This window comes from Amblyomma mixtum, chromosome 4, assembly GCF_055824585.1.
Source record: "Amblyomma mixtum isolate Tamu chromosome 4, ASM5582458v1, whole genome shotgun sequence".
Classification (NCBI taxonomy): Eukaryota; Metazoa; Arthropoda; class Arachnida; order Ixodida; family Ixodidae; genus Amblyomma; species Amblyomma mixtum.
Genome location: NC_143015.1, coordinates 156713265 through 156738881, shown reverse-complemented (window position 1 = coordinate 156738881; position 25617 = coordinate 156713265). Strand labels below are relative to the sequence as shown.

Below are 25617 nucleotides of genomic sequence, written 5' to 3'. Positions count from 1 at the left end.
AATTTCCATGGAGGCGAAATTCTAGAGGCTCGTGTGCTGTGCGATGCCAATGAACGTTAAAGAACCACAGGTAGTCGAAATTTCCGGAGCCCTCCACTACGGCGTCCCTCAGAGCCCGAGTCGCTTTGAGACGCTAAACCCCAATAAACCAAACCATTAATAATAACACACAATCACCGCTACAAGTAAGACTTTTTAATTAAACTTCGCAACCCCCTACACAAAGCAAGCAGCAGTAGCCAAAGGGATGTCAGGTGATGAGTTCCCGGCAGCCAACCGCGTCTGAAGCACTTTGGAACCTCGTCCTGAAGTAGTTGAGGATGCCTCGGACAGCGTGGAGCCGTGAGAAGGCACCGTACTTGTTGAACGTCCCACACGAGTTGGAGAAGTCCTCGTATTCCAGGTCGTACACGGCGATGCCGAAACGCACAGACGAATACTGCCCTTTCACTGCACACAACTGCCGTGGAAGGGAAAGAACGTGAGGACCGGTGCTAAGTCGAAATGTTAGTAAACTTTCGTTATTGTTCGTTCAGCGTGTGTGATCCTCTTTTACAAGCATAACCAGGTTAAAAATAAGGCTATGTTATTAGTTTTACGTGGTTTTGTTGATTAGAAGAGTCAATTTCATGAGGAGTTATTTCAAGTAGCGGTTAACTCTAAACACCGTAGAAGACAACCGCACTCCATGGGAATTGAAACTATGGGCTTGTCTGCAGAACCTGCAGTCGATTTATTGAATATATATATATATATATATATATATATATATATATATATATACATATATAAGGTGTCCTAGCTAACTTGGACAAAGATTTAAAAAACTATATATACTTGAGGGATATAAAATTCTTCAAGGCAACTGAATAAAAATATAGCAAGTAATATTGAAAAATTTTTCAGATTTATTCAACGTTTCGACCAGGGACTGGTCTTGAGAAAGACCCGTCCCTCTTTGAAACGTTGCATAAATCTTGTTTTTCAATGTGACTTCCCCAACAAGGAATCGCGAGGCAAAAGAAAGGCATGTAGTACTAACATAAACACCCGAGGTATATGGTGCCGTCCAAAAATTAAAGTAATGAACTGTTCAGAGAATTTAGTGCGTTTGCAGACCTAAACAGACAGATATTAGTGTGGGCTTAAAAATAAATAAGAAAAAAGTGCCCTGCCCGCACACCTAAACAGACAATAATAAACGCAACGAGGAGAGAGAGACTGAGAGGCGATGGAGAGCGTGCGGCAGCGGCGGCGAACCCGACACACTAGCAATGCGCCGCTACTGCGCATGCGCAAATGGCAAGCGCGGCGGCGGCACCTCTGAGTCACCCACGCAGCGACGGCGTCGGCGCGTCAGCTGTGTGCCGTGTGACGTCACTGCTCCTCGCACATGCGCAGTATGGCCTTTCCTCAGCTCCGCGAAATGGCCCGGCGACTAGCGTAGTGTTGCTTTCGCAACAAAAAACGCAGCCCTCATTGGTATGCATCGTGTTCATCAGTCGTTACAGGCATATTTCCCACACACTGGGCAACAGCATTCCCTGCGGGCTCACCTTCTTGCACAGGCCTATTTCGTTGTCGTAAGCGAAGAGCACGTTATCGGTGTCGTGCATAGCCAGAATGGCATCGTGCGTCTGGCTGTAACTGCGCTGAAGGTACTGGGGGTTTCTGCAAATCTGGAACAGTGCGAGAACACGAAACGATTGCTCAGAATTTGCGTGGATGGATGTAAAAGGTTTAATTTCTGATCATCGCATGGTAGTGATTGAGAATTATTGATCCCTCACAGCTTCCACGGCATTAGAGAGGGGATTGAACACTTGCACAATAATACTTAACAATGCACAATAGGTAATTTGCAATCGTAAAAGCTAATGCATGTGGATCAAAATTTCCGCGGAATTATTATACAGGCTTAAGGGTTAAGGAAAACCGAAACTATACAATTTTGTGACTTTAAAAAAGTAAACAGCCATCAGTAAAAGTTTCATTATGGGTAAAAAGCAAAAAATAAGACAAACGAATAGCACCAAACGAGAATATAAACTCCAGCTGGACTGAATGATTTTGGTTCCCAGAATTGCAGTTTGTCTTTTTTTTTTAAAGAAAGCTCGCAAAAATTGGGATAGTACGCAAAAGTGACAGACAGCAGCGAAGGCATTCGAGAATTCCGGTAAATGCGCTGGTCATAATAATTTTTCCGAGGATTCAATTCGCTGATCGGTCTCGCTAGCAGCCCTATCTCGACTGTGAGCACCGCTGAAATAAGCGTCGAGAGGAGCGCTGTTAATACGAGAGCGTGAAACGCTGCTCGCTTCCCGTGCCGCCCAGTCGGCCTGCGTGAAGTCGTCGTGCGCAGAAACCTCAGATGAATAGGCACGAACTCTCAGAGACACACTGGCTGTTTCCCGAACGCGGAGGCCTACATTAACCTGGATCTACTTCATTGGTTGAACTACTTGCCAAATGGAAAGGCTGCATCAGGCGTTATTTGAAGAGAGAGAGAGAGAGACTCTTTAATGAAATACAGAGAATTTAGCCGGCGTTTCAATATCGCTGGCATGCTACTCTGCGTGGGGAGGGGAATTTGGGAGGTAAAGACAGAAGGACAGCAGTGTGGAAGAGGTAAAATAAAACGAAGATAAAACGCGGCCATGAAATGGGTACTAAGGATGCAATGGCGAGTATTGATGTAACCTATGGAATGATGAAGTGCATAGTCCGACAAATGGGCTGACGAAGTTCACTGCATGAAGAATGCATGAAGGTAACGTGCAAGTGAATTTAAAGCTTACCGAGATGTCCAGTGTCTTTTAAATATGTGAATAGAAAGTTAATTGCAAGTCTCTGTTGCCTAAGGCAGGCTAAGGAACCTAAAATTTTGTCCATTGTTAGGGGCACTGGGCACAGCTTCTGCATGCAATGTTCATAGTACGCACGCTCGTTAGCATACGCAGGGCACTCAAGCAAGATATGTTCCACAGTTTCTTTCGAGGCACAGTTGTCACAATGCGGACTGTTCATTTGTCCAAAAGGGTATCGCAAGCCGTTTGTATATGCAGCATTCAGACGAAGTCGGTGATAAAGTGTTTCCAGATGTCGAGGAATTCTGGGTGAGAGTCTTGATCTAAGATGTGGGTCGATTGAGTGAAGAAACTGGCACTGATGTGTCGGCTAACTCCAAAGCCGATACGTTTCTTCGGAAGCCGATACGTTCCTTCGATACGTTTCTTTCAAGAAAGGCCGAAAAAGCTGCTTTGTTACCGTTAATTTTCCCTGATTCCTCGACTAGTTCGCCGTTCGCGGAAGTCGGGCCCTCGTGAATAATGGTGTTGTTTCATTGTTGGCCCCAGAGGTACGAATCGAGGGCATAAGGAGCAGAGAGCTTTAGTTCAAACAAACGAGGCAAAGGTAACTGTAGCGCAGTTAGCTTCTGTACTCCAAAAGACATTTTTGGGGGGCTATACTGCTCGTTAAACGCTCTAGCGCGCAAAATGTGCGTTACTTACAAAATGAGTAGTCCTGAACGCCTTTAAAGGAACAGAGAAGGCAAACTTAGTTTTCATCACGGAGATAGTGGTTTTCACGTATTGGTAGATTACCGGGTTTTAATGATAAACAGGCTTCTCTCACAGCAAACTGAAATTTAAGACGTAGATGAAGTCGACGGAATTAAAAATTAAATACAGGGCTCACCACCACCGGTCGCCTTTGAAACAAAGCTCGGCGCATCCAGTCAGTTCTTTTTGTTCGCACGGATCTCTGAGGCTACGCTGTACCGCCATTCACTTGGAAATTGCCATACCAGAGTTCTCTTTAAGTCCCGTACGAATCTCTGAGGCTACTCTGTACCGCCATTCACTTGGAAATTGCTATATCAGAGTTCTCTTAGTCCTGGCGTCCTGAGTTTGAATTGAGTGGCGGTAAAACTATCTATTGTAATTCACTCAGCAATCATGTTCTGTCGGGCAAAACTCAAGCTACCCCGGAGGTGAACAAAAACGCGGTACGGTTTTAACATAGTTAAGCCGAGTACACTTGCGAAAGGATCTGCTTAGCCTGGTCGACAGATGGTTTTGCTGTTCTGGGTCGTCGGCAAGTCTGGCGGCGATATCAGATTCAAGTTAAGCTCTGATCGAGGTTAAACTGATTTGACCTGATCGCGCCGCAGATGGAAGCTGATAAAGACGATAATGTACAATGCACACCTCTTGAGTGTGTTTGCAGTTTAACACGAGGAGTGACCGGCTACGGCGATAGCATAGTGCTCTCGTGCACTGGCCAGCGAAGCTGGTCTGTTCGCGCGGCCATGGGTTCGATACCCAGTCGCGGCAATATTTATTTTACTTCTGCACCATCGACGTTAGGGACGCCACAGGATTCTTCGTTGGGTTTCACCCCGAGAAGTAGTGCTTTCGCAATAAAAAGTGCGGTACTTCAGGTACGTTAAAGGACGCCGCTTCACGAACATCCTCTAGCGAGAATTGTTTTAAAGCGTTTCTTAGAAGCGAAGTTATCTGTAGTAAAAATTTGAATTTCAGCGTCTTCGCGCCTTTCCCTCTCTTCTCGTCACTTTCTGCATAATCATCATCATCATCAGTCTGAATACGCCCACTGCAGGGCAAAGGCCTCTCCCACGTCTCTCCAATTAACCCTGTCCTTCGCCATTAGCGGCCACCGTATCCCCGCAAACTTCTTGATCTCATCCGGCCACCTAACTTTCTGCCGTCCCCTGCTACGCCTGCCTTCTCTTGGAATCCACTCCGTTACCCTTAAGGACCAGCGGTTAGCTTGCCTTCGCATTACATGCCCTGCCCAAGAGCATTTCTTCCTCTTGATTTCGACTAGGATGTCATTAACCCGCGTTTGCTCCCTCACCCACTCCGCCCTCTTCAGATCTCTTAACGTTACACTGATCATTTTTCTTTACATAGCTCGCTGCGTTCTCCTTAACTTAAGCTGAACCCCCTTTGTTAGCCTCCACGCTCAAAGGTCGGCGCTCCTCGCGCGGGAATTCCCAGGGGGGAGGGGGGGGGGGACTTTCTGACCCTCCGGGGCGACGCTCCTGACTGGCCGCGGCCATGTTAGAAGGAAAATTAAGCAGGAGTGTGCAACGGAGAAGGACGCAAGCATGAAAAAAAGACACCGGAAAGGACTCGCCAACTTTAGCGCGCGATTGTGGGTTCTCTGCTGCGTGTAGAAGGGTATTACTTGGCTCAGGTGTTCAGGCCCAGAGAATGTAGCGATTGAGCGAGTTGATGCACTTTCCTCAGAAGGTGTTTCAGGGCCCCTTTAAAAGGGTGATGACGTCCAATTACGAGTAGCTTTCTGTTGTCAGGGAGGAAACGGTTGGAAACGACGTCAGCCGGTTTCCGCGACCACAGATAAGTGAACTATTAGATAAGACAAAGATCTGCAGTACGACCTGTAGCTCTAATTCGCAATGATTTCGTCTTTGCGATTAGTAACGGTTCATTGCACTCATCATAATGATCAAGGTCAAACAAATGACACAGCTTTATGAGCACAGATACCAATCAGGTGTTCTATTTACGTGGGCAGCGTAGTGTGTTCGTCATCAGTCATCACTTTTAAAGGTATGACAACAAATTACAAGCTTCCTTTCTGCTTCCCACAGCTTCTGCTTTTATTTATCTCCCATTGATAAAAAAACTCCAAATAATAAAAAAGACATTCCCTATGCTCCTTGGTTTCGGTGACTGTTGGCTCCTGTCATGTATGACATAACAACCATTTTTAATTTCTTATCCATTCCCTTGTCTGCTGAATAGTTTAACGAGGACCTCTAATCTGGCAGCCTTGATGCCGTAGGCAGCATAAGAGGGTTCTCACACAGCTTCCGCCCTCACCGTTCGACCACGTTCCTACGTGGCACTTACGGTAATACAGAACTTACTACGTCCGCCGCTATGGTAAGAGTGGCGCTGGTGAATACTCTAAAGGTTCGGTAAGGCTGACATAAATACTCTCGAAAGCAGAAGATTGCACAGCCGTAGCCGTAGCTCAGTTGGTAGAGCGCAGGACGCGAAAATCGGAGATCGTAGATTCGGATCCCACCGCAGGCATTTGGTTGTTTTTTGCTTCTGCTTTTATTAATCTCCTATTGACGAAAAAATTGCAAATTAAAAAAAAAAGACATCCCCCTATGCTTCCTGGTTTCGGTGCCTCTTGGCTCCCGTAATGTACACGTCATAGCGAGCACTTCTCTCCATTCCCTTGTCTGCAGAACGCTTCCTTTAAATTTTGTGTTGTCCACAGTGTACACAGAGACGTCAACTCCGTAAGTCCCTTCGTCTCCATAGAGTGCAAGCATGGCGGCTCACCTCCGAATATCTTCCGAAGGAGGGGGCGCTCGTGTTGTGCACGCAGCCCGAGAGGAAGTCGCTCGGAGCTTGAGCGGGGAGGGTCATCGTCCAGCGGCCTTTCATGGTTATCGATAGTGCCCAGATTATCGGCTGTCCACGCGATGACAACTTCGTGAAGCTGTCAGCTGCCAGGGTCTGCGCGAAAGCGCAAAATTTCTTCAGGCTGCGCGGTTGTAAGTGCAAGCATTCCGTTACTAGCGTGCAAACTTTTCCGGTATAATTACCGCCGCTCATTTCACTGCGGGAATGAGGCCAGCCGTGCCGTGACACTGGCTATACGGACTATATGGTGGCGCTGGTATCTGTCAGGTCTTGAGAGAGAGAGAGAGAGAGACTTTATTCAGATTTTAAAAAACACCTCATTTGTACTCTTGGACCAAGCGGACGAGTGGCAACTGGTCGACGTGAGCTGTCACGGCCAGCCACGCAGGTGGAAGGTGATGTACAGGTTCAATCACACTTAGAGGGAACACGGCTCGGCGTGGCCACGTACAGGGCCAATCACACTTAGAGGGAACACGGAGGGAACACGGCTCCACGTGGCTGCGCACACGCTGAGCACTATTGCGGCCAAGCGGGTAGCAAACCAGTGCAAAGGGGCAGATGACACGAAGCATCACGTCGAGGTGTGTCTTCTCATGCGCCACTCTGCATAGATTCATGAGCGGGTTAGATGCAATGGCATTCTGCAGGTACATGGCCACGCAGAGCCGTGTTCCCTCTAAGTGTGACTGGCCCTGTACCTGCGCACTGCCACTGCATCTAACCTGCTCATGAATCAATGCAAAGTAGCGTATAAGAGACACCTCGACGTGATGCTTCTTGTCATCTGCACATTTGCGCGGGTTTCCTGCAGGCTTGGTCGCAATGGTGCTCGAGTGTGTGTGCAGCCACGCGGAGCCGTGTTCCCTCTAAGTGTGACTGACCCTGTACGCAAGAGCTTGTGAAGAGCAACCTGGGTCTCTCAAGACCCCCACCCCCCTTTCCCCATTCCCGTCCTGCAAAGGTACCAACAGCTTCGAATGCTATCGCATAGACAAAACATAATGAACTTAGGTGTCCCTGTGTTCTTTTTTTTCCCTTGTTGTCATCCGTAGAAAACAGTAATTGTCCTGTGCGTTTGACATGGTGGTTACTGGGTTAACGCAGTGACGTTGTACCGCGTAGCCTCTAGCGGAGATCGGTGTTGCGTCTTTTGACAGAACATACAGTGTGTTTCACATAAGACTTAACATAGTTTTTAAAAATAGGCTTTTTGAGTTAGGAGAGCGCTTTTTCCGACATAGCATCGCCAGCGGCGTAGTACATCAGAATATAGCCAGGACGTGCTAACTAGCAGAAATTTTTTGACGGGTTAGTTGGTACATCGTCTTGAAAGAATGTCGTACGCCAAAAAAGGACGAAACAGGAAGGAAAAAAAGCACAGAACAAGAAAGAGGCGCATCTTGCGCCTCTTTCCTGTTCTGTGTTTTTTTCCTTCCTGTTTCGTCCTTTTTTGGCGTACGACATTCTTTCAAGATAACTAGCAGGCTGGTTAACTAGTATTAAATAGCTAACTTTTTAAATATAACTGTTACGCTCCTTAATTATTAAGAGGCGTGCAGCCCACCGTCAGCAATATCCATGTCAGTTTTTAGAATTTTGAAAACGCGGTTCCCCTCGGCGGTGTGGCCTCAACAAATTCTGGCTGCATAGCGCCAAATGCATCGCGCCAAAATGCATGCGCTTTCGAGAAGCTTGCAAGCAAATCAACCCCTTCAATGCACGTAACTCGTCGAAATAGCCAAAATTTGTTGAGTCACCGCGCCGAGGGTAAGCGCGTTTTCGAAATACTGATACGGATACGAATTATGGTTGGATACGCGCTTCTCAGTAATTAAGCAGCTGAACGGTAATAGTTAAAAAGTTAACCGTTCAATATTAGTTAACCAGCCTGCTTGTTAGCACGGCTTATCTGTATGCTGATGTACTACACCGCTGGCAATGCTATGCCGAATAAAGTGCTCTTCTAACTCAAAAAGCCTATATTCAAGAATTGCGTAAAGTATTGGTAGAAACGCCCTGTACACCTGTAACTCCGTAAGCTACAGCGCCGTACCGCCGTGCCTCCGATATAGTGCTTCGCAGTTTTGCGCTATTATTCGTTGTACGAATATTCGGCGCTCTTGCAGAAAACTAAAAAATTTCCATTCGTTTTCGATTGGATGTCAGCCTAAATTATTCGCATTCGATTCGATGGCATAGCTGCGCACATTCGTATTCGATTCGGCTATGAATAGGTACGTACGTACTTTTCGCACACCCCCACTATTTTCTCTCGAATACGTTTTGTATCCTAATCCAGCAATCAGCTGACTGATTTACAAATTACGCATCCTTTTGCACCTCCTAGTTGCATCTTTGGCATGCACTAAGATATACTGCAATGTCTTTAGCATTGAAAAATGGCTGGGGTTAAATGTGGCTTGAGACTAGTTATACAAGCGAAAGCTCTGATAAATATTTGCCTTCCCTGTCTCACATCAAAAGTAAAGGTCAAGGGTAAAGGTCAAAGGCCAAGATCAGATACCCAATGGTCAGTCATAAGATCCCTTCCGTAGCTTGGGCCATACCACCCCGAAGTTCGGTTTGACCTTGTGAGGCATTGAAGGTCATTGTAGATATGGTGCCCACTGTCTCAATTCAAATGTCGAAGTCAAAGATCAGGAACCCGATGGTCATAGTCATAAGATCACTACCACAGCTTGGGCCATACTACCCCGAAGTTAAGTTCGGTTTGACCTTGTGAGGCATTGAAGGTCGTTGTAGATACAGTGCCCACTGTCTCAATTCAAATGTCAAAGTCAAAGGTCAGCAACCCGATGGTCATAGTCATAAGATCACTACCATCGCTTGCGCCATACCACCCCGAAGTTAAGTTCGGTTTGACCTTGTGAGTCATTGAAGGTCATTGTCAATGCGGTGCCCACTGTCTCAATTCAAATGTCGAAGTCAAAGATCAGGAACCCGATGGTCATAGTCATAAGATCACTACCACAGCTTGGGCCATACTACCCCGAAGTTCGGTTTGACCTTGTGAGGCATTGAAGGTCATTGTCTCATCCACATCGAAATCGGAATTGTACCCCGAGGAGTAGAGTTCTCGCTCTAAAAAGCCACTGAAGGCTATGTATATCACATTGGCCAAGCGCTCAGTGCTCACCAAATCGTGCTGGTAAATAGCACCGAGCCCCTGCGGTCTGGTGAGTACCGTAGGCGGCATCACGCGACAGTCGCGGAAGGTGTTGTCGCCGTAGAAGAAATGACCCTGGGCGATGAACAGGTCCGGTTTGTAGAAGTTCCTGCGTTTGCATATCGGGTGTTTAAGCTCGCCGTTGACAACGTCCTGAATTAGATGCCTGAAGAGGACAAGACACGCCTACTGAATTCAGTGCCTTCCCGCACAATCTCGCGGTTTGGCTATACGCTCAAGAACAGTGCACTGGCATGCTATGGTAACATCCTGCGCCTACGTGCAATTAAAACAGGTTTTTCGCTTGTAATCTTGAATGTCTTGTGTCGCAGCCGATTAGTCATTATCTAAGACTGAGCATAATGCGAATATTCTGGTATTTCAATCTGGGTGATCAAGCAGGAAGTGTCACTGCATTTTTGATCCCGGCTGTGTCACATGTTTTGACCACGAGAAAACACGCGCACTTCATTCAGCTCACCTTAGAAAAAAATGTTAGTTTCTAATGCTGACAGGATAGACACCTTTCATTACTGTACTATACAGGGTGTTTCACCTATATGACTAAATTTTTTTTAAATAGGCTTTCTGAGTTAGAAGAGCACTTTTTTGGGCATAGCATTGTCATAGGAGCAGTACATCGGAATGCAGCTGAGACGTGCTAATCAGCATACTGGTTAACTAATATTGAACGTTTAACTTGTTAACTATTATTGTTAGGCTCCTTAATTATTCAGAGCCGCGTTGCCCATCGTAAGTAATAATATCCGTAAGTAAGTAATATATTTTCATAATTTCGAAAACGAGATTACCCTCGGCGCTGTGGCAAAACAAATTTTGGCTATATCGCGCCAAAATGCATACGCTTTCGAGAAGCTTGCAGGCAAAGCAACCTCTGCAGTCTCGTATTTCGGCTTAGTAACCAAAATTTCTTGGGCCACCACGCCGAGGGTAACCGCGTTTTAAATTATAAAAACTGAAGTGCATATTAATTACGGTGAGCTACACGCTTCTCAATAACTAAGGAGCATAACTGCAATAGCTAAAAATTTAACTATTCAATATTAGTTAACCATCCTGCAAGTTAGCACGCCTTAGCTGTACTCTGATCTGCTATATACACCGCTGACAACGCTATGCCGAAAAAAGCTTTCTAGCCCAAAGAGAAGATTTTCAAAAATGGTGTAAAGTCTTCGGCGAAACATCGTTTGTACTGTATTAAGCAGATTCGTGTCTGGCATCCACTCGTACTAAGATCTCTCAGCTGTGGTTGTCTGCTGCCTTTCCAGCTTTGACCTTCGCATTTAGCCTCTGACTTCGCTGCTAAAGCTTCTGTGCTTAAACACGGCAGTCTATTGCCTTCCTGCGTAGTTACTTAAGATAGACAAATCTTAACTGCCGTATAACGGCTACCTGAAAAAAATATCTGCCAAATGCACTCCATCTCATTCTTATTCTCCTAGCAATTTCACGTTCGTGGTACGGATCTGCGGTCACTACCTGCTCTCCAGCTCAGCCTTAAGGGTATGATGCGATAGCGTAATAAGTTAATTACCGTATACGCAGAATTGGTCATTCATCACATTCATAGATCCCTGGGAGTCCTCGTACCCCTCCTGGCGCAGTGGTGCAGCGATTAAGCGATGAGCCACTACCCTGAGATGACGTTATATCGTTTGCCTGCGTGCGGATGTCATGACATGTCATGACATGACATGTGCTGCCACCGGTGGGCCTTGTTCGAACCAGGTTGCTCTTCCCGATCGACCAATCATGAATTGAACAGCCACCTGCCACGGTGGGCAGTTCTTTGACAGTCAAGTGGGCAGGCAGTGATGACGCCGCGAGGTCACATGACATAGGTGGGCGACCTGCCCCCTAGGTTGCTTTCCTGGAGATTTTTTGTGGACTTTTCGCTCACAATCATCGACGCCAACGCAATACGATGCTTTAAGTGTTAAGGTTAAGAGGCCAGCTGGCTGGCTGTCGGTCAAGTACGGCAATGTAATCAGTGTTTCAGTAAGCTTAGAAATCACGTAAAGGGAAACTGCATAGGTTTTAGAAACCAACGAGCTTAAGAGGGCCGAATGTGTGAAACTTGCAGGTAAAGCATGCGAAGTCTTTTTGGACTAGCACTTGAAATAGTGAAGTAATCGCCGATTAAAATCCGGACGCCCTTCAAGCTTCTTCGCAGCGCACAACGCCAAGTGGGGGGGGAGGGGGCGCATGATGACGTCATCGAAGGTATCGGTACATTTCCAACGCACAAACGCCTGCTTTGAAGGAAAAATACCAACACCACCGAAGGCGAACCCTGCCGAGAGTTGTTTGGCAGCGTCTAACGCGTCAGAGCAGGGTGTGGCTGACGACAGCGGTAATTTGAAATCGTACCTTCCGTGCGGTCACGCTGAGTTTCTCTGCACTCCTCCGGTGCACTGAGGAGAAGCGCAAAATTCAATCGTCGAGTACGTCACTATTTTAAACGCTAGTGCAAAAACACTTGGCATGCTTTACCTACAGCCTACATAGACTTGAATCCTTGAATATCGCGAAATTCTCAATAAAGTGCTGCAGTTGTCCTTTAAGGGTCACCATTTGGGTCAGTCGGCGTAAGCTGTCGGGAGCCGTCGACAGCCTTCGTTCCGAAAAGACTTGCGTAGATACTGTGAATAGAACTGTGGGGCGGCTACTTACGTAAATTTGTCGCTGTAGTAGTCAGTCCAGTTTTGATTAAAAACTACTGCGGCGAAGAAAATAAAAGATGGGTTGCCCTGCTGTCTTTGCTTCTCGGCATGAGTGTCCAGCGCCTGAAAGGAATTCGTGGCCGAAGTCAGGTTGCAGAACCATATCACATGTACCAGCTTTAGATGTGCTTCAGTCGGGTGTTGTGCCATGCGTGAGTATTTGAAAACACTACAGAATCTCAGTACCCATAATTTGGAATGTACTATCAGGGACAAAAGTGGTATACTCGTACTCCACGCAGCGGGAGCCGGAGCAACGGAAACCTGCGGAATTTTGGCGAGCTAAAGCACGAAACATTGAAACGAGCCAAGGGACATGACTGCTGATAACAAAGGTCACGCATTGGCTATTTCGATCCCAGATGCCGCTTGTAGATGGCGTTGCAACGCAGGTTTTCGTTGCTCCGGCTCCCGCCGCGTGGAATACACCACTTTTGTCCCCGACAGTACTTCTCCTAATCTAGTTGAAGAAACCTATGCTAATGGCTTTAAAAGAAGGCAGCGAACACACTTGACATCCTTCTGTTGTGCACAGAAGCTTTAGACGAAGAAAATATCAGGTTTAACTCAGATTATCATCCATTTTTCAACAAAAGAAAAAAAGCGGGACCACAACTCGGGGCCTGCGAGCCATCCTTCAGCCCCTGCGAGCCATCCTTCAAAATTCACAACGGGCCACATATTGAGGCGACGACATAATAGGGTCGTTTCGGTAGCATCACTCCAAGAAGCGATATCTAGACTGCTTAAGCTGAGTTTCGTTGAATGGCATCTCTTGTATGCCCTTTTAACTTGATGTGGCGTACTTCGAAGCGTATTCCGGTTTAATAAGGGGCTCTGTGCATCAGGCGGCCAGCACTGCGTATAACCGAGCCTCCGCTAATGCAGAGCAAATGTTACCCCATCCCCCCCCCCTCCTCCCGTTATTATGCAATATCATAGAAGTCTCTCGTCCGCTGTCGTCACACATTAAGGGGTGTATACCACTCAAAAAGGACGCCCCATTTTGCCCGGGGAGGCGTTTCTGGGGCAAAGGCAGCAGACCCCCAAAGTGTCAAAAAAGTTCAGGACTGGTTGCATTGGAATCTGCGACATCTAGCACAAAATTGCTAGTTGCCATTTGAGTCAGCCATCATTCTGGATTCGGACCGTCTACAAACTCATGCATTGTCGTCTGTGAGACGAAATGAAATGTGCGAAGTCTCAGTGCAATGTCTTATATGTGGTAGTGCGAAAGGGCGTTCTGCGAGGCTCTATTGTTTCGCATTGTCCCACGCAATCGGTGATTAAATGTCCCCTCGAATTTTTCCTCCTTGCCACCTGTCCCCTTCCTAGCATACTCCTTTCTCTTCCCGTATAAAAATGGCCTATAGCCTGTCTATAGACTTCTTATAGACTCTATTGCCTTCTTATACATATTTCATTTTGCGTATTTATAGACTATGACTATCCATGGAATGGCCGCCGCGGTGGCTCAGTGGTTATGGTGCTCGGCTGCTGACCCGAAAGACGCGGGTTCGATCCCGGCCGCGGCGGCTGAATTTCTTTGGAAGAGAAATTCGAGGCCCATGTACTGTGCGATGTCAGTGCAAGTTAAAGAACCCCAGGTGGTCGAAATTTCCGGAGCCCTCCACTACGGCGTCTCTCATAGCCTTAGTCGCTTTGGGACGTTAAACCCCATGAACTAAACCAAACCAAACCAGACTATCCATGGAAAAAGTCTACTAAAAGCCTATGGTCATATATAGATTGTCTATAGACTGTCTGTAGCATTTGTATTGCCTATAGACTGATTTATAAGATTTGTCTACGGAATGTCTACAGATTTTGTAAGCAAAAGCCTAAGGACAGTCTATAGACTGTTTAAAGAAATTTTTGTAAGGATTTTGCCCCCCCCCCCCTCCCCTATTTTTAATCTGAGTGCACAGAGCGGCGTATCATCATCATCAGCAGCCTGACTACGCCCATTGCAGGGCGAAGGCCTCTCCCGTGTCTCTCCGATTAACCCTGTCGTTTGCCAGCTACGTCCACCGTATCCCCGCAATCTCATTCGCCCACCCAAATTTCTGCCGCTCCCTGCTAGGCTTGCCATCTCTTGGAATCCACTCCATTACCCTTAAAAAACAGCGATTATCGTGCCTTCGCGTTACATGCACTGCCCAAGCCCATTTCTTCCTCTTGATTTCGACTAGGATGTCATTAACCGGCGTTTGTTCCCTCACGCACTCTGCCTGCTTCCGGTCTCTTAGAGCGGCGTATAGGTATAACCGCTCAATTCAGCCGCTACGCCGTGACGGGCCAACGCTGGGGTTAGTGTGTGTGACATGAAGCCGAGACGCTTGTCGGCGCATTGCTTACCTTCAAGACTCCCAGGGCAAGTTCCACGTCGGGTTCCCTCGCGTTCCTCGTGGCCGTGTCCAGGATCCCGAAGTGGAAGATGTCCTTGCTCCAGAAGGGCTCCAGCAGCGAAGAATTGGTCGTGTTCAGCTGCCGCACTAGCGCGAATGCCTTACTGCACCATGGTCACAACCGACAGATATGTGGATTAAGCTTCTAGGGCGAGCGTCAGTCGAATTCACATCCAACAATTATGGACAAAAGCATTTGGTTGCGTACGCAACACTACGCGAGTCGCCGAGCCATTCCGCGGAGCTGACGAAAGGCCATACTGCGCATGCGCGAGGAGCAGGGACGTCACACGGCGCCCAGCTGGCGCGCCGCCGCCGTCGCTGTGCGGGTGACTCAGAGGTGCGGCTGCCACGTTCGCCAGTTGCGCATGCGCAGAAGCGGCGCATATCTAGCGTGCCGGGGCCGCCGCCGCTGCCGCGCGCTCTCCATCGCCTCTCTCTCTTTCCTCGTTGCTTTCGCAATCCTTCAGGTTTAACCGGAGCTAAACCACTGCCAATTTTTTGAACGGGAAAGAGCTTATGAGCAGAATTTTTTTTTTCAAATATAGTAAGATTACACTACAACAATCAATATAACCGCAGATCTGCCGTCGGCAGGCTTGTATTTTTTTTCGTTAACGTTTTCGCTACCGTCAAAACTATGTCCAACAATGTTGGACATGGTTCAGCTCTAAGTAAGCGCAGTCACAACGACGCTTCAAGAGGTGGAAACACATTAGGACAGGTGAAGCAAATCACTTAATTGTGCAAGGAATACTAGAGAGTTCTTTCAAAACCCGCAGTCAGTTTCCCGTAGGGCAACATTTTGTTTTGTTTTTTTCACGAAGTCGAACGTGAAAACTGCTTGTGAAAGCTGCCTTCTCCAAAATCGTTCGTAGCACGCATGACCACAGAATGCGAATTTTTACCGTTCCATTCCGGTGCTCAGTCTGGCCACACTGATTTTGATGGGTCAGTCCGCACTTTCGAGAAAATGACGTCGCAACCTTTAGTGAATTCATTCTGTTATTCTCCCTGCTGTTGCTATCTTATTAACCCTTTGCAAGTTTATATAATCATTCGCTGCGCTAATTCTCACAGTTTCTATAGTTTTCGCATTTTTAGTACGAAGCATAACTTTTATTATTGCTTTGTTTTGTGGGGACGCCTTCGTCCCCTGCGTTCACTTTCCCGCATTGCACCCCCTACTGTAGTTAGCTCCTCCGCAACGCACTCTTCTCAGTTGGGTTACTGTAACTAACAGGGGAGGGCGCTCGCGTCGCAGCGAAACCAGCGCCACGGATGGCGTTTTGCTGCGCGCTTGCGGGGAGCGACGGGGTCTCTTCACCCTGGGACAGGGAAGCGTGTTGGACGTTCACGCGCAAAGCTCCGCTCTTCGCCGCGGGCTTCCTCGTGTGGAAACGTGTTCCCCTCAGCTCGTCCCGTCCGGCCTCGGAGATGTTCCCTCTGCCCTACCGTGGGCGAACATTCGCTCGTAACCTTGCTGGTGAGTCGGACATCCTCGATTCCTCAGTGTATTTTGTTGCTAGCTGGCGTTAATGTTGTTATAGCAATAAATGCCTTGTTTGTGTCAGCCAGTGTGTCGTTCCTTTGTTCCCGTAGAGCAAGGCCTGCCGTGGTCGGCGTGCGCTCGGTAGCGTACGCGACCACGGGGTGGGGTAAGCGCGGTTTTGAACTGTGTCAGCCGCGCTTAAACGGGGAATACGTGTTTATCTCCCCTATTCTAACCCCACAGTTTACAGTAAGAAAATTTTATTGAGTGCAAGCGACTCCTCGATTGCTCGCATGTAATACTGCCCGACGCCCATCCTGCCTGCACGAGTAGAACGCTAAAGGTACAGTGCTGGTCAAAAGTCCGCAGGCCGCACGGGCTGCTTTTCAGCTGCGTAGTGAGACAATTACGACTCTCTCAGTGCTTAGAACCCGCGGGTTCGATCCCGGCCGCGGCGGTTGAATTTCTATGGAGGCGAAACTCTAGAGGCCCGTGTACTGAGCCACGTCAGTGCACGTTAAAGAACGCCAGGTGGTCGAAATTTCCTGGAGCCCTTCACTACGGCGTCCCTCATAGCCTGAGTCGCTTTGGGACGTTAAACCCTCATAAACCAAACCAAACCAAGCACTGATGCCGTCTTCACACTCGTCGCCTTTGTTTGCTACACTTTAGACTCTTTGCCTCTCTTTCTGCTTCTTTTTCTCTTTTTCTGACTGCTTGCCCCTCTTTTTACTTCTTACAGTTTTGACGTCTACCGCTTTTTTCACATCCTCGTACTATGCACGCCCGGGGCTATTTTGACGTCTAAGCTACCTTTTGGCCTCTAATTAATCACAAAAGATCAATCAAATTTGGTGTACAACGACATTTTATCTTCCTTTCTCACGTGGTTGCGTTTTTCCCGCAATTTTGACGCCTAGTATTGTTTTCACGTCTTCGCACCATGTCGACGTCTGATACTATTTTGACGTCTAAGTGAAATTCTTACTCTACATCGACCAAATTTTGATGTGCATCATCCTCACATCATCCTCTATACCATACATTTATTATTTTTTGCTCAACTCTTAAACGAACGGAGAAATCGCTGCCGACACGTTTTGCGGTCACGAAATCGTCGACATAGCCAAGTAATGCTTTCGCTTTAATAAAGAAAACTTGGACTTGCCACTTTCAACCGAGGGAATCGAGCAAAAGTGATAGAGCTAACCATTCATGACACTTTGGGACAGCAGAATCAGAGCATTCGGTACAAGTGGGGATTTGTGCATTGTGATAAGACTCAAGATGGCCGCCACTCACTCGTAGGCGAAGCCGATGCCGAACGCCGTGATGTTGTAGTGGGCGTAGGCCTCAATAAAGATTCGCAGGTCGTTACCCCACCGATCAGTGAAGGCCAGCGGGTTGCGGTTGTCCTTCTCCAACGAGTCGAAGAAGATGAACTCGCAGAGTCCGTCAGCTGGGAACATCGACTCGGAGCTTGTCTTGGAGCCCATGGTGCAGACCAGGGGCTGCTCGTCCATGACTGCAAGAGACGAAGGCTGCTCTTGTAGTCTTAACGCTCTTGTATAAGGCGAGCCCATCAGTGTGCAGTCGGGGACAAAAGTCTCTGGGCCAAGTGATCCTCAAACGAAGCGTATAGCTCTATTAATAACCAGCAGCTGATGTTCACACCTGTGGAGGTGAAAGTTCAAATCCTGCTCTTTCACCTCCACATCTGGGGTCCTTAGCCGGCTACTAATAATAGAGCTATGGGCTTCGTTTGCGGAGCACGTGGTTCAGAGACTTTTGTCACCGACTGTACAGCAGGACTCTAGCAAGTGCTTGTGCTGGTGAACCCTAGTGGCCCCTTCACTAGGAGACATGGAAATGAAGTGAGCGGAGGTTTTTGCATGCACGCGCTTCCTAAATGACGTCACAAATGCAGAAACCCACCAGAGCGTTATCTGAAAAGGCTAAACAAAGCCCTTCTGAAATCTAACGCCAAAACAGCTAGAGAACAGAGCGGGAGGAGGGGCAGACACTCGGCGCTTTATATGCGTCCGCGTGTGTTTAGTATCTACGTTGTTTCGTTTGTTTAGTTTGTTTATGGGGTTTAACGTCCCAAAGCGGCTCACGCTATGAGAGACGCCGTAGTGGAGGGCTCCGGAAATTTCGACCACCTGGGGTTCTTTAACGTGCACTGACATCGCACAGCACACGGGCCTCTAGAATTTCGCCTCCATAGAAATTCAACCCTCGATCTCACTTTACAAAGAGCACCGACCGGCTTAAGTAAACGTATTTTTTCCAAACAAGTCTGGCAACGTTGTGATCCTTACCTCATTCATGCCGTCGCACAGAGCGCTGCTTTGTCGAGAAGGAAAACCATGAATTGTTTTTGCACATTCGCAGTCAGTCAGACTCAGCCGCTTAGCGCCACGAAGCCTTAGCATAAGATTTCTTTCAACTGTAAAGATTTGATTTTATTGGCGAGTATGCGGAGTTTAACGCCCCAAAGCGACTCGGGCTATGAGGGACGCCGTAGCGTAGGGCTCCGGCTAATTTCGGCCACGTGGGGTTGATTAGCGTGCACTGACATCGCACAGTACACGGGCCTTCTAGACCTTACCAACGAACTGTAGTACACTGCCCCAAATCTAAAAATTATTGTAGGTGGACTCGACTCTCATACTTCGACTTCGAATGAGACAGAAGATTAGTTCGAATATTGTGGAGCTCGGATTAAGGCGTGTCCTTTCCCAGATGTAGCACTTTGGGCTAGTTGTTGCGTAATAGCGAAGAGATATAGCCCGGGAGAGACAGGGCGAAGCGAGAGATACGAATGATGACCAAACTGTCAGACTGAATCAACCGGGCGCTCGGATTATGCCGGCTGGAATTAACGACAGCCTTTTATGCGAGTATCGGTGTGTACTGCGGCCGAAGCACTGACCTGTCCTGGGCGACCTGGTGGACGCTGTCGGCGTGACGGTGGTAACTGTCGTCGTTGTCGTCGTCGCCATCACGGAAGGAGGGATCGGCATTCGTACCACGGGGTAGACGGATGGCAGACGGGGCCTGTCCATGTCCTCCGGAACCTCGGTCTCGGTGCCGAGTCCAAACCCTGTGCCTGGTACATGGGTAGCAATGGGGTGGTTAGTCGCGTGTGAAGAAACTCCTCTACACGCGGCTTCCAGCGCGGACCCGTGTTACTGCCAGGTACTGCGACGGTGAACCCCATGGTCTAAAACAGTGCGTTGTCCTCCTGGCCAGAAGGCTGTGTTTCAGGTAATCTCCGGTTATGTTAAGTATAAGGGCTACGAACGGGGAGTCTTTAGAATTGCTATGGTGTATGATACAACGAAGTATACGAGTGGTGCACGGTGCACTGTGTGGTGTGTGGTATGGTGCGGCGTGGTGCGGCGTGGTGTGGTGTGGTGTGGTGTGGTGTGGTGTGGTGTGGTGTGGTGTGGCATGTCGTGGCGTGTCGTGTCGTGGCGTGGCGTGGCGTGGCGTGGCGTGGCGTGGCGTGCGGTGCGGTACCGTACGGTGCGGCGCATACGGCAGCTCAGGGTGGACTGTTTATTTCCAGCAGAGAACGTGGATTCGAGAGAAGAAGGACAAGTGCTGATGCTTATAGTACAGGGCCTAATGAAAATGAAACTGACACTCAGGCTGGTTAAACTAGTGGGTGTGTTGTGTTGAGTTGTGACGTGAAGTGACGTGATGTGACGTGATGTGTAGTGTAGTGTAGTGTAGTGTGGTGTGGTGTGGTGTGGTGTGGTGTGGTGTGGTGTGTAGCGTAGTGTAGTGTAGTGTGTAGTGTAGTGTAGTGTAGGTGGTGTAGTGTGGTGTGGTGTGGTGTGGTGTGGTGTGGTGTGGTGTGGTGTGGTGCGGTGCGGTGCGGTGCGATGCGATGTGGTGTTACGTGGTGCGATGTGATGTGCGGCACGGCATGACCCCGTGGGGTAAATATGATACGGTGTGGTAAAGTATAGCACGATATGTTTAGGTATGACACGGCACGGTAAGTGTGGTATAGTAGCTATATTACAGTGCGGTATGATATGGTACGCAGGATTTTGACAGGGGCCCCAAAAGGGCACGAGGAGTATGAGGGACGAAGTGGGCGAACGGTGTGGAAAAGAGCATAAGAAAAGGCAGTAACAAATTTCAAGGAAGTGCTGAGCTGTGCCAAAGCTTACCTAATACTAGGACCAGCAGCGCGATGAAGGCTACAAGGGCAATGACGACGGCCAAGATGCATGTTATTACCACGGTTGAGGTCGTGCGGTCCTTTCTGGGGGAAAGAAAATAGAGCTAGCTAGATAACAATCCGAAAGATAACCAACATGCTAGAAGAAGCAACGTTTTGAGTAGCGTAATTCCGTTCTCTGAAAGGTATACTACCCCGGCTTTCGGTTTCGCCCCATGGCGCGTCTCACAGCAGGTTAAACGTTGACTTTGGCTTAAAAGCATCACAAAATGCAGCCTTACAATGATACACCTCCCAGGACCGATTACTAAAGAATTGCCTGGTTTTGTAGCGAAAACTACACTGCTATAGCTGGGACGCATTTCAAATCGTGAGCCTCCGAATGACCTTCAAACGACCTTGAGTTAAAGGGCAGCTCCAGCCCTTTTTTGAGAATTTCGCGATATTCAAGGATTCAAATCTATGTAGGCTGGAGGTAAATCATGCCAAGTGTTTTTGCACTAGCATTTAAAATAGTGACGTAATCGACGATTGAAATTTGCACTTCTCCTCAATGCACTGGAGGAGTGCGGGAAAACTCAGCGTGACGTCACGGAAGGTATGATTTCAAATTACCGCTGTCGGCAGGTTCGCCTTCGGTGGCATTGGTTTTTTCCTTCAAAGCAGGCGTTTGTGCATTGGACATGTACCGATACCTTCGATGACGTCATCATGCGCCCCCCCCCCCCCCCCCTGGCGTTGTGCGCTGCGCAGAAGCTTGAAGGGCGTCCCGATTTTAATCGTCGATTACTTCACTATTTCAAGTGCTAGCCCGAAAAGACTTCGCATGCTTTACCTCCAAGTTTCACACATTCAACCCTCTTAAGCTCGTTGATTTCTAAAACCTATGCAGTTTCCCTTTAAGACATGGTTAGTGTTGTTATGCACATATACCTAACCATGTGCGATCCACTTAGTGGACCCCCTTTGACCTTGGACTTTGACCGTTGACCTTTGATCTTTGCCACTTGACCTTGCCCTTTAACCTTGAACTTTGGCATTGAATTTTGACCTTGTAAGTTGTCGGCAGAGGCAGTAAGGAAACCACTTGGTAATCACATTGTGTCACGTGATTCAATTCACAGTTGTGACGTCAGGCATGGGGTATATATGGCTAGATGGAGGAAGGACGGCGCGCTGAGGAGAGCACGCATGTAGCTTTCGCTACGTGAAACTCGGTTTGGCAGAGTTGTGAAGCGCTGCCTAACTTTTTTAGTTTTGATTTAGAAATAAAAGACAGGCAAGAATTATTTCAGCCAGGGGTATTCAAAATGATGTCTTACAAGTACAAGAAATTGTTATATGGGATAGGGGCATAGAGTCGATGGGTAACACCGCTTTTAATTGCGCCATTTTCTGCTGTCATCAAAATTTCCTATTTTGCCGTTAGGTGACGCTACTTAACCGGAAGCTACGGCACTGTACCGTTGAGAAAACAGAATCATGATTGCGAGGAGTCGAAGCCTTTAATACCTGAGCCTGTGCAGGACAGCAGAGCACAAAACATAACGGGGGGGGGCTTAAGCACCACCGCAGAACACACGAGAGAACCGCATGAGTGACAAGGAATAGATGATGGACCTATGCCAACAGTGAACCTAGGAGTCTATACCATGAACCATACCAACTATAGAATGAACCTACACCAACTATACAATGAACCTACACAAACTAGCCCAACTCAACGTATTGCGAAAGGAATATACCGGGTGTTTCAGCGAACACTTGAAAAAATTTTCAAATATAGGCTTTTTCCCCTATATTTTTCCCCAAAAATATGGTTTTTGCGGCATAGAATTACCAGTGCTGGCGGACACTAGAAAACCGGTGAACCGTATTGAGTAGTTATCTAGCTAACTAATTTTTAATAATTCACTTTTTAACTGGAAGACTTGGGCACCTAGTTGTAATTATAGATTTGTAGCCGGTAGTTAGTAATAGCCATGTCAGTTTCTAGAATTTCGAAAAGGCGATTACCTTTGGCGCTGTGTCTGGACAAAATTTGGCTTTTTCGACTAGTTACGTGCACTGGAAGGGTTGCTCTGCCTGCATGCTTTTGAAAGCAAACGTATTTTCGTGCGATGCAGCCGAATTTTGTCGAGCCACAGGGGTGAGGATAATTGCGTTTTCGAGATTCTAAAAACTGATTTGGCTGTTACTAACGACTGACTACAAATCTCTAATTGGAACTAGGCGCCTAACCATACTAGCTAAAAAGTTAATTATTAAAAATTAATTAACGAGCTTACTACTTAAGACGATTCACCAGTTTTCTGATGTCCGCCAGTATGGGTCATAACTATGCCGCAAAGGCCATATTTTTACCACAAAAATTATATTTTTGAGGATTTGAGGTGTTCGCTGAAACACCACGGTATAATGCAGCATTAGGCAGTTTGCGATCAAGGCAAAGCCGCCGTCGATTGTTGAGCCTGCTAATGCGCAGTATTCACTCCATCAAATATGACTTTTAAACGCAAGTTCTTGAAGGCTGTTTTGTAATAGCTCAAAGACTGAGGATCAATGTGAAGGCGCCTGAATGCTTACAGTCTATTTTCGCTCAAAGAAGCACGGTGTCGGTAATTTCTTCGCCAACAAATTCTCTGAAATCGCAACTTGTGGTTGTGTAAGTTTCCACACAAGAGGAAAAGCTATTCATAAAGCAGCGAGGAACTTAGGAGCAGTTACGCGTACAGACACGTTTGACAGCTAAACATGTGAACGAGGACAAAGTAAGGATCTCAGCTGTCGCATGTTTTCAGAAGTCTTGTTCATGTCCGCCGAATTCCGGTGTAATTTAACTTGACACTATTTTTAAACGAGGAAATTAGAGAGGCATGATAGGATGACTAGTACTGACGTCATATGATGCATTTTGAATGGCCTTTACAGGGACAAAAGCAGAGGAGTAACTAAGGTTTTGATACTATAGTGTAATTAGGTAATCAACTCGGAGATCATTTAAGCTTCTACATCATTATCAATTACAAAAGAAAACAGAAGCCCCTTTATGAACGCTCCTATCACAGTGAAGCCGCTAGCGTTCATTCAGGAATCGTTACAAATGCTGAAAATGTTTGCCCCATTTTTTATCGCGCTAAATTAGGTCCACCAGTGTTCTTCTATTGTCGTTTTCTGTGTGTTTATAATTCTCTGTTCCGCGCTTAGCACAGCAAAAGAACTGACTTTCCATAATATAGTTGCCCCTGGTCTCTACAAAAGCAACTGCGGATGTATTGACACTAATCGCTTGAAAATGAAAGGTTACTTACGACGCAGGCTTGGTGTCTGAAAGAACAGAACGACGTGAAAAAGATGTATCGACAGGATGCCTAGCAAGTTTATGATGAAAGAGCACATTTAAAGACAGCACCGCGGTATCAGCATCACCCACGTCCTGTGTTTCATGTGGGCTCATACATTCGTTCAGATTTCAGTCTACCTGCTTAAATTGTAATATACGCGAACAAAATTTCTGAAAATCATCCGAGGCGCTTTAAATCAAATTTCAACTTGCAACGCAGCTACTGAGAATTCTGGCAACGAATCGGCCAAGAAAGGGAAGTGGGCAGTCGGCCCTTAGTCCAATGTAACCAGGGGAAACCCCCCAAGATGGAATAGATTTCAATTTGACAGTAATTACTCACTATTATCCACCTCAACGGAGCCATACAGTTACGAAGCAAAGCTATGCAGCAAAGCTCTGAAGCTTCGCAGTTGTAGAAAAATTCCTCCTCTCCCTCTCCTCGGACTGGAACGAATTTTTCTCCAGTTTATATTTCCGGATAAAGCTGTTTAGCCTTTCTTTGCAGCCGTACGGCTATACTCAGGCAGACAGACGTCAATGAGGAGAAATTAATCCGTAATTCGGCAGTCGGCTGCATGAGAAAAGATCTCTTTATATTACGGGACACCGAATATGTCCCTTGGCAGTGGTAACCCCCCCCCCCCCCCCCTTCCCTTCCCTGCGGAGGTTAGCCTAAGGCGTTTTACTAATCGTGGCGTCTTCTGCAGATTCAGACATGCATTACTCAGCGGTGCATAAAGGTACTTTAGACCAATGCTACCAAAGGTATGCTAGATCAATGGAGTGTCAGCCACAGATATCGAACTTGTCTGGTATCCCAGAAGCTCGCCGTTTAGTGATAAAGCATACGCTCACCAGCACCGACCAAAAATCTTGTCATCTTTGCATTTTCTGCCGCTGCCTAGAAACAGCGACGCCACGTTAAGTTAAAAAAGAAATAAATCAATATCCACGACAGAGAGCCAAACCCGCCGCGGCGCAAACAGATCAGCTTCTTAGGCCACTGCGCGAAAGCACTAGGCTATCGCCGGAGCCAATCACGTCTCGCATTAAACTGCAACCCACTCTCGCGCCGTGCATTGTACACCGTTTTGTTCTTCTACTAATACTGTCCGTGCTTTCGCACCGTAATCGCTTTAACCAAGTTAAAACCACACGATCTAAAGTGCGCGTGGCGAAAGCCTTTACACGCAAGTTTGACTGCACGGCCGTAGGCACACATGAGGCGGCTATGGGGCGGCTTGGATCGGCTTGTCATGACTAATTAGTCATGGCAATTAGTCATGACCCGACTAATTAGTCAGGACTAACTAGACATTATTGGTTAATGACTCGCTAGTCATGACTAACTAGCTGATGGCTATTTAGCGTCTAATTAATTATGACTAATTAATTGATGACTAACTAGTCATGATTGGTGAATGACTAACCAGTCATTACTAATTAGTTGGTGATTGGTTAATGACCAGTTAGTCATGATTAATTAGTTGATGAATAACTAGTCATGACTGGTTAATCACTAACCATTAACGGCTAACTAGTTGATTGGTTAATGACTAAGTAGTCATGACTGGTTATTGACTAGTTAGTCATGATGACTAGTACTGACCAGTTACGACTTTCACTTCAAATGTAACGGACGGACGGACAGAGTAAAGGCCGCTTCCATACTAACCTTCAGGTTTTGACGTGATGGCCTGTGTGGTGGCTTGCGTATAATCGTACGTGGTCTGTCCGTACGCAGTCTGATCGTAGGCGTACTGGCTGTAAGCTTGGGTGTAAGCCGCGGGGTCGTAGTAGACAGACAT

At 47.3% G+C, this 25617-nt stretch overlaps 1 protein-coding gene across 1 annotated transcript; it reads right to left on the bottom strand.

Moving 5' to 3' along the window:
• Window positions 1–250: 250 nt before the first annotated feature.
• LOC149348906 (uncharacterized) lies at window positions 251–25617 on the bottom strand. The gene is made up of 11 exons (XM_089541864.1): window positions 25485–25617; window positions 23775–23790; window positions 20453–20547; window positions 19201–19377; window positions 17568–17790; window positions 14724–14877; window positions 12316–12428; window positions 9592–9730; window positions 6348–6524; window positions 1557–1679; window positions 251–460 (listed from the first exon to the last, which is right to left on the bottom strand). Exons 1-11 carry the CDS (start codon window positions 25615–25617, stop codon window positions 251–253), a joined length of 1560 nt encoding a protein of 519 aa, XP_089397990.1.

What these genes read in the sequence shown, in the direction of transcription:
- LOC149348906 (XM_089541864.1), bottom strand. Translation starts at nt 25,617, where the DNA reads ATGTCTGTCTACTACGACCCCGCGGCTTACACCCAAGCTTACAGCCAG. An exon ending in CACCAGGTCGCCCAGGACAG is followed by an intron (nt 17,791 to 19,200) that starts GTCAGTGCTTCG and finishes CGTCTCTTGCAG; the next exon opens with TCATGGACGAGCAGCCCCTG. An exon ending in CCTTCGGAAGATATTCGGAG is followed by an intron (nt 1,680 to 6,347) that starts GTGAGCCGCCAT and finishes GCACTGTTCCAG; the next exon opens with ATTTGCAGAAACCCCCAGTA.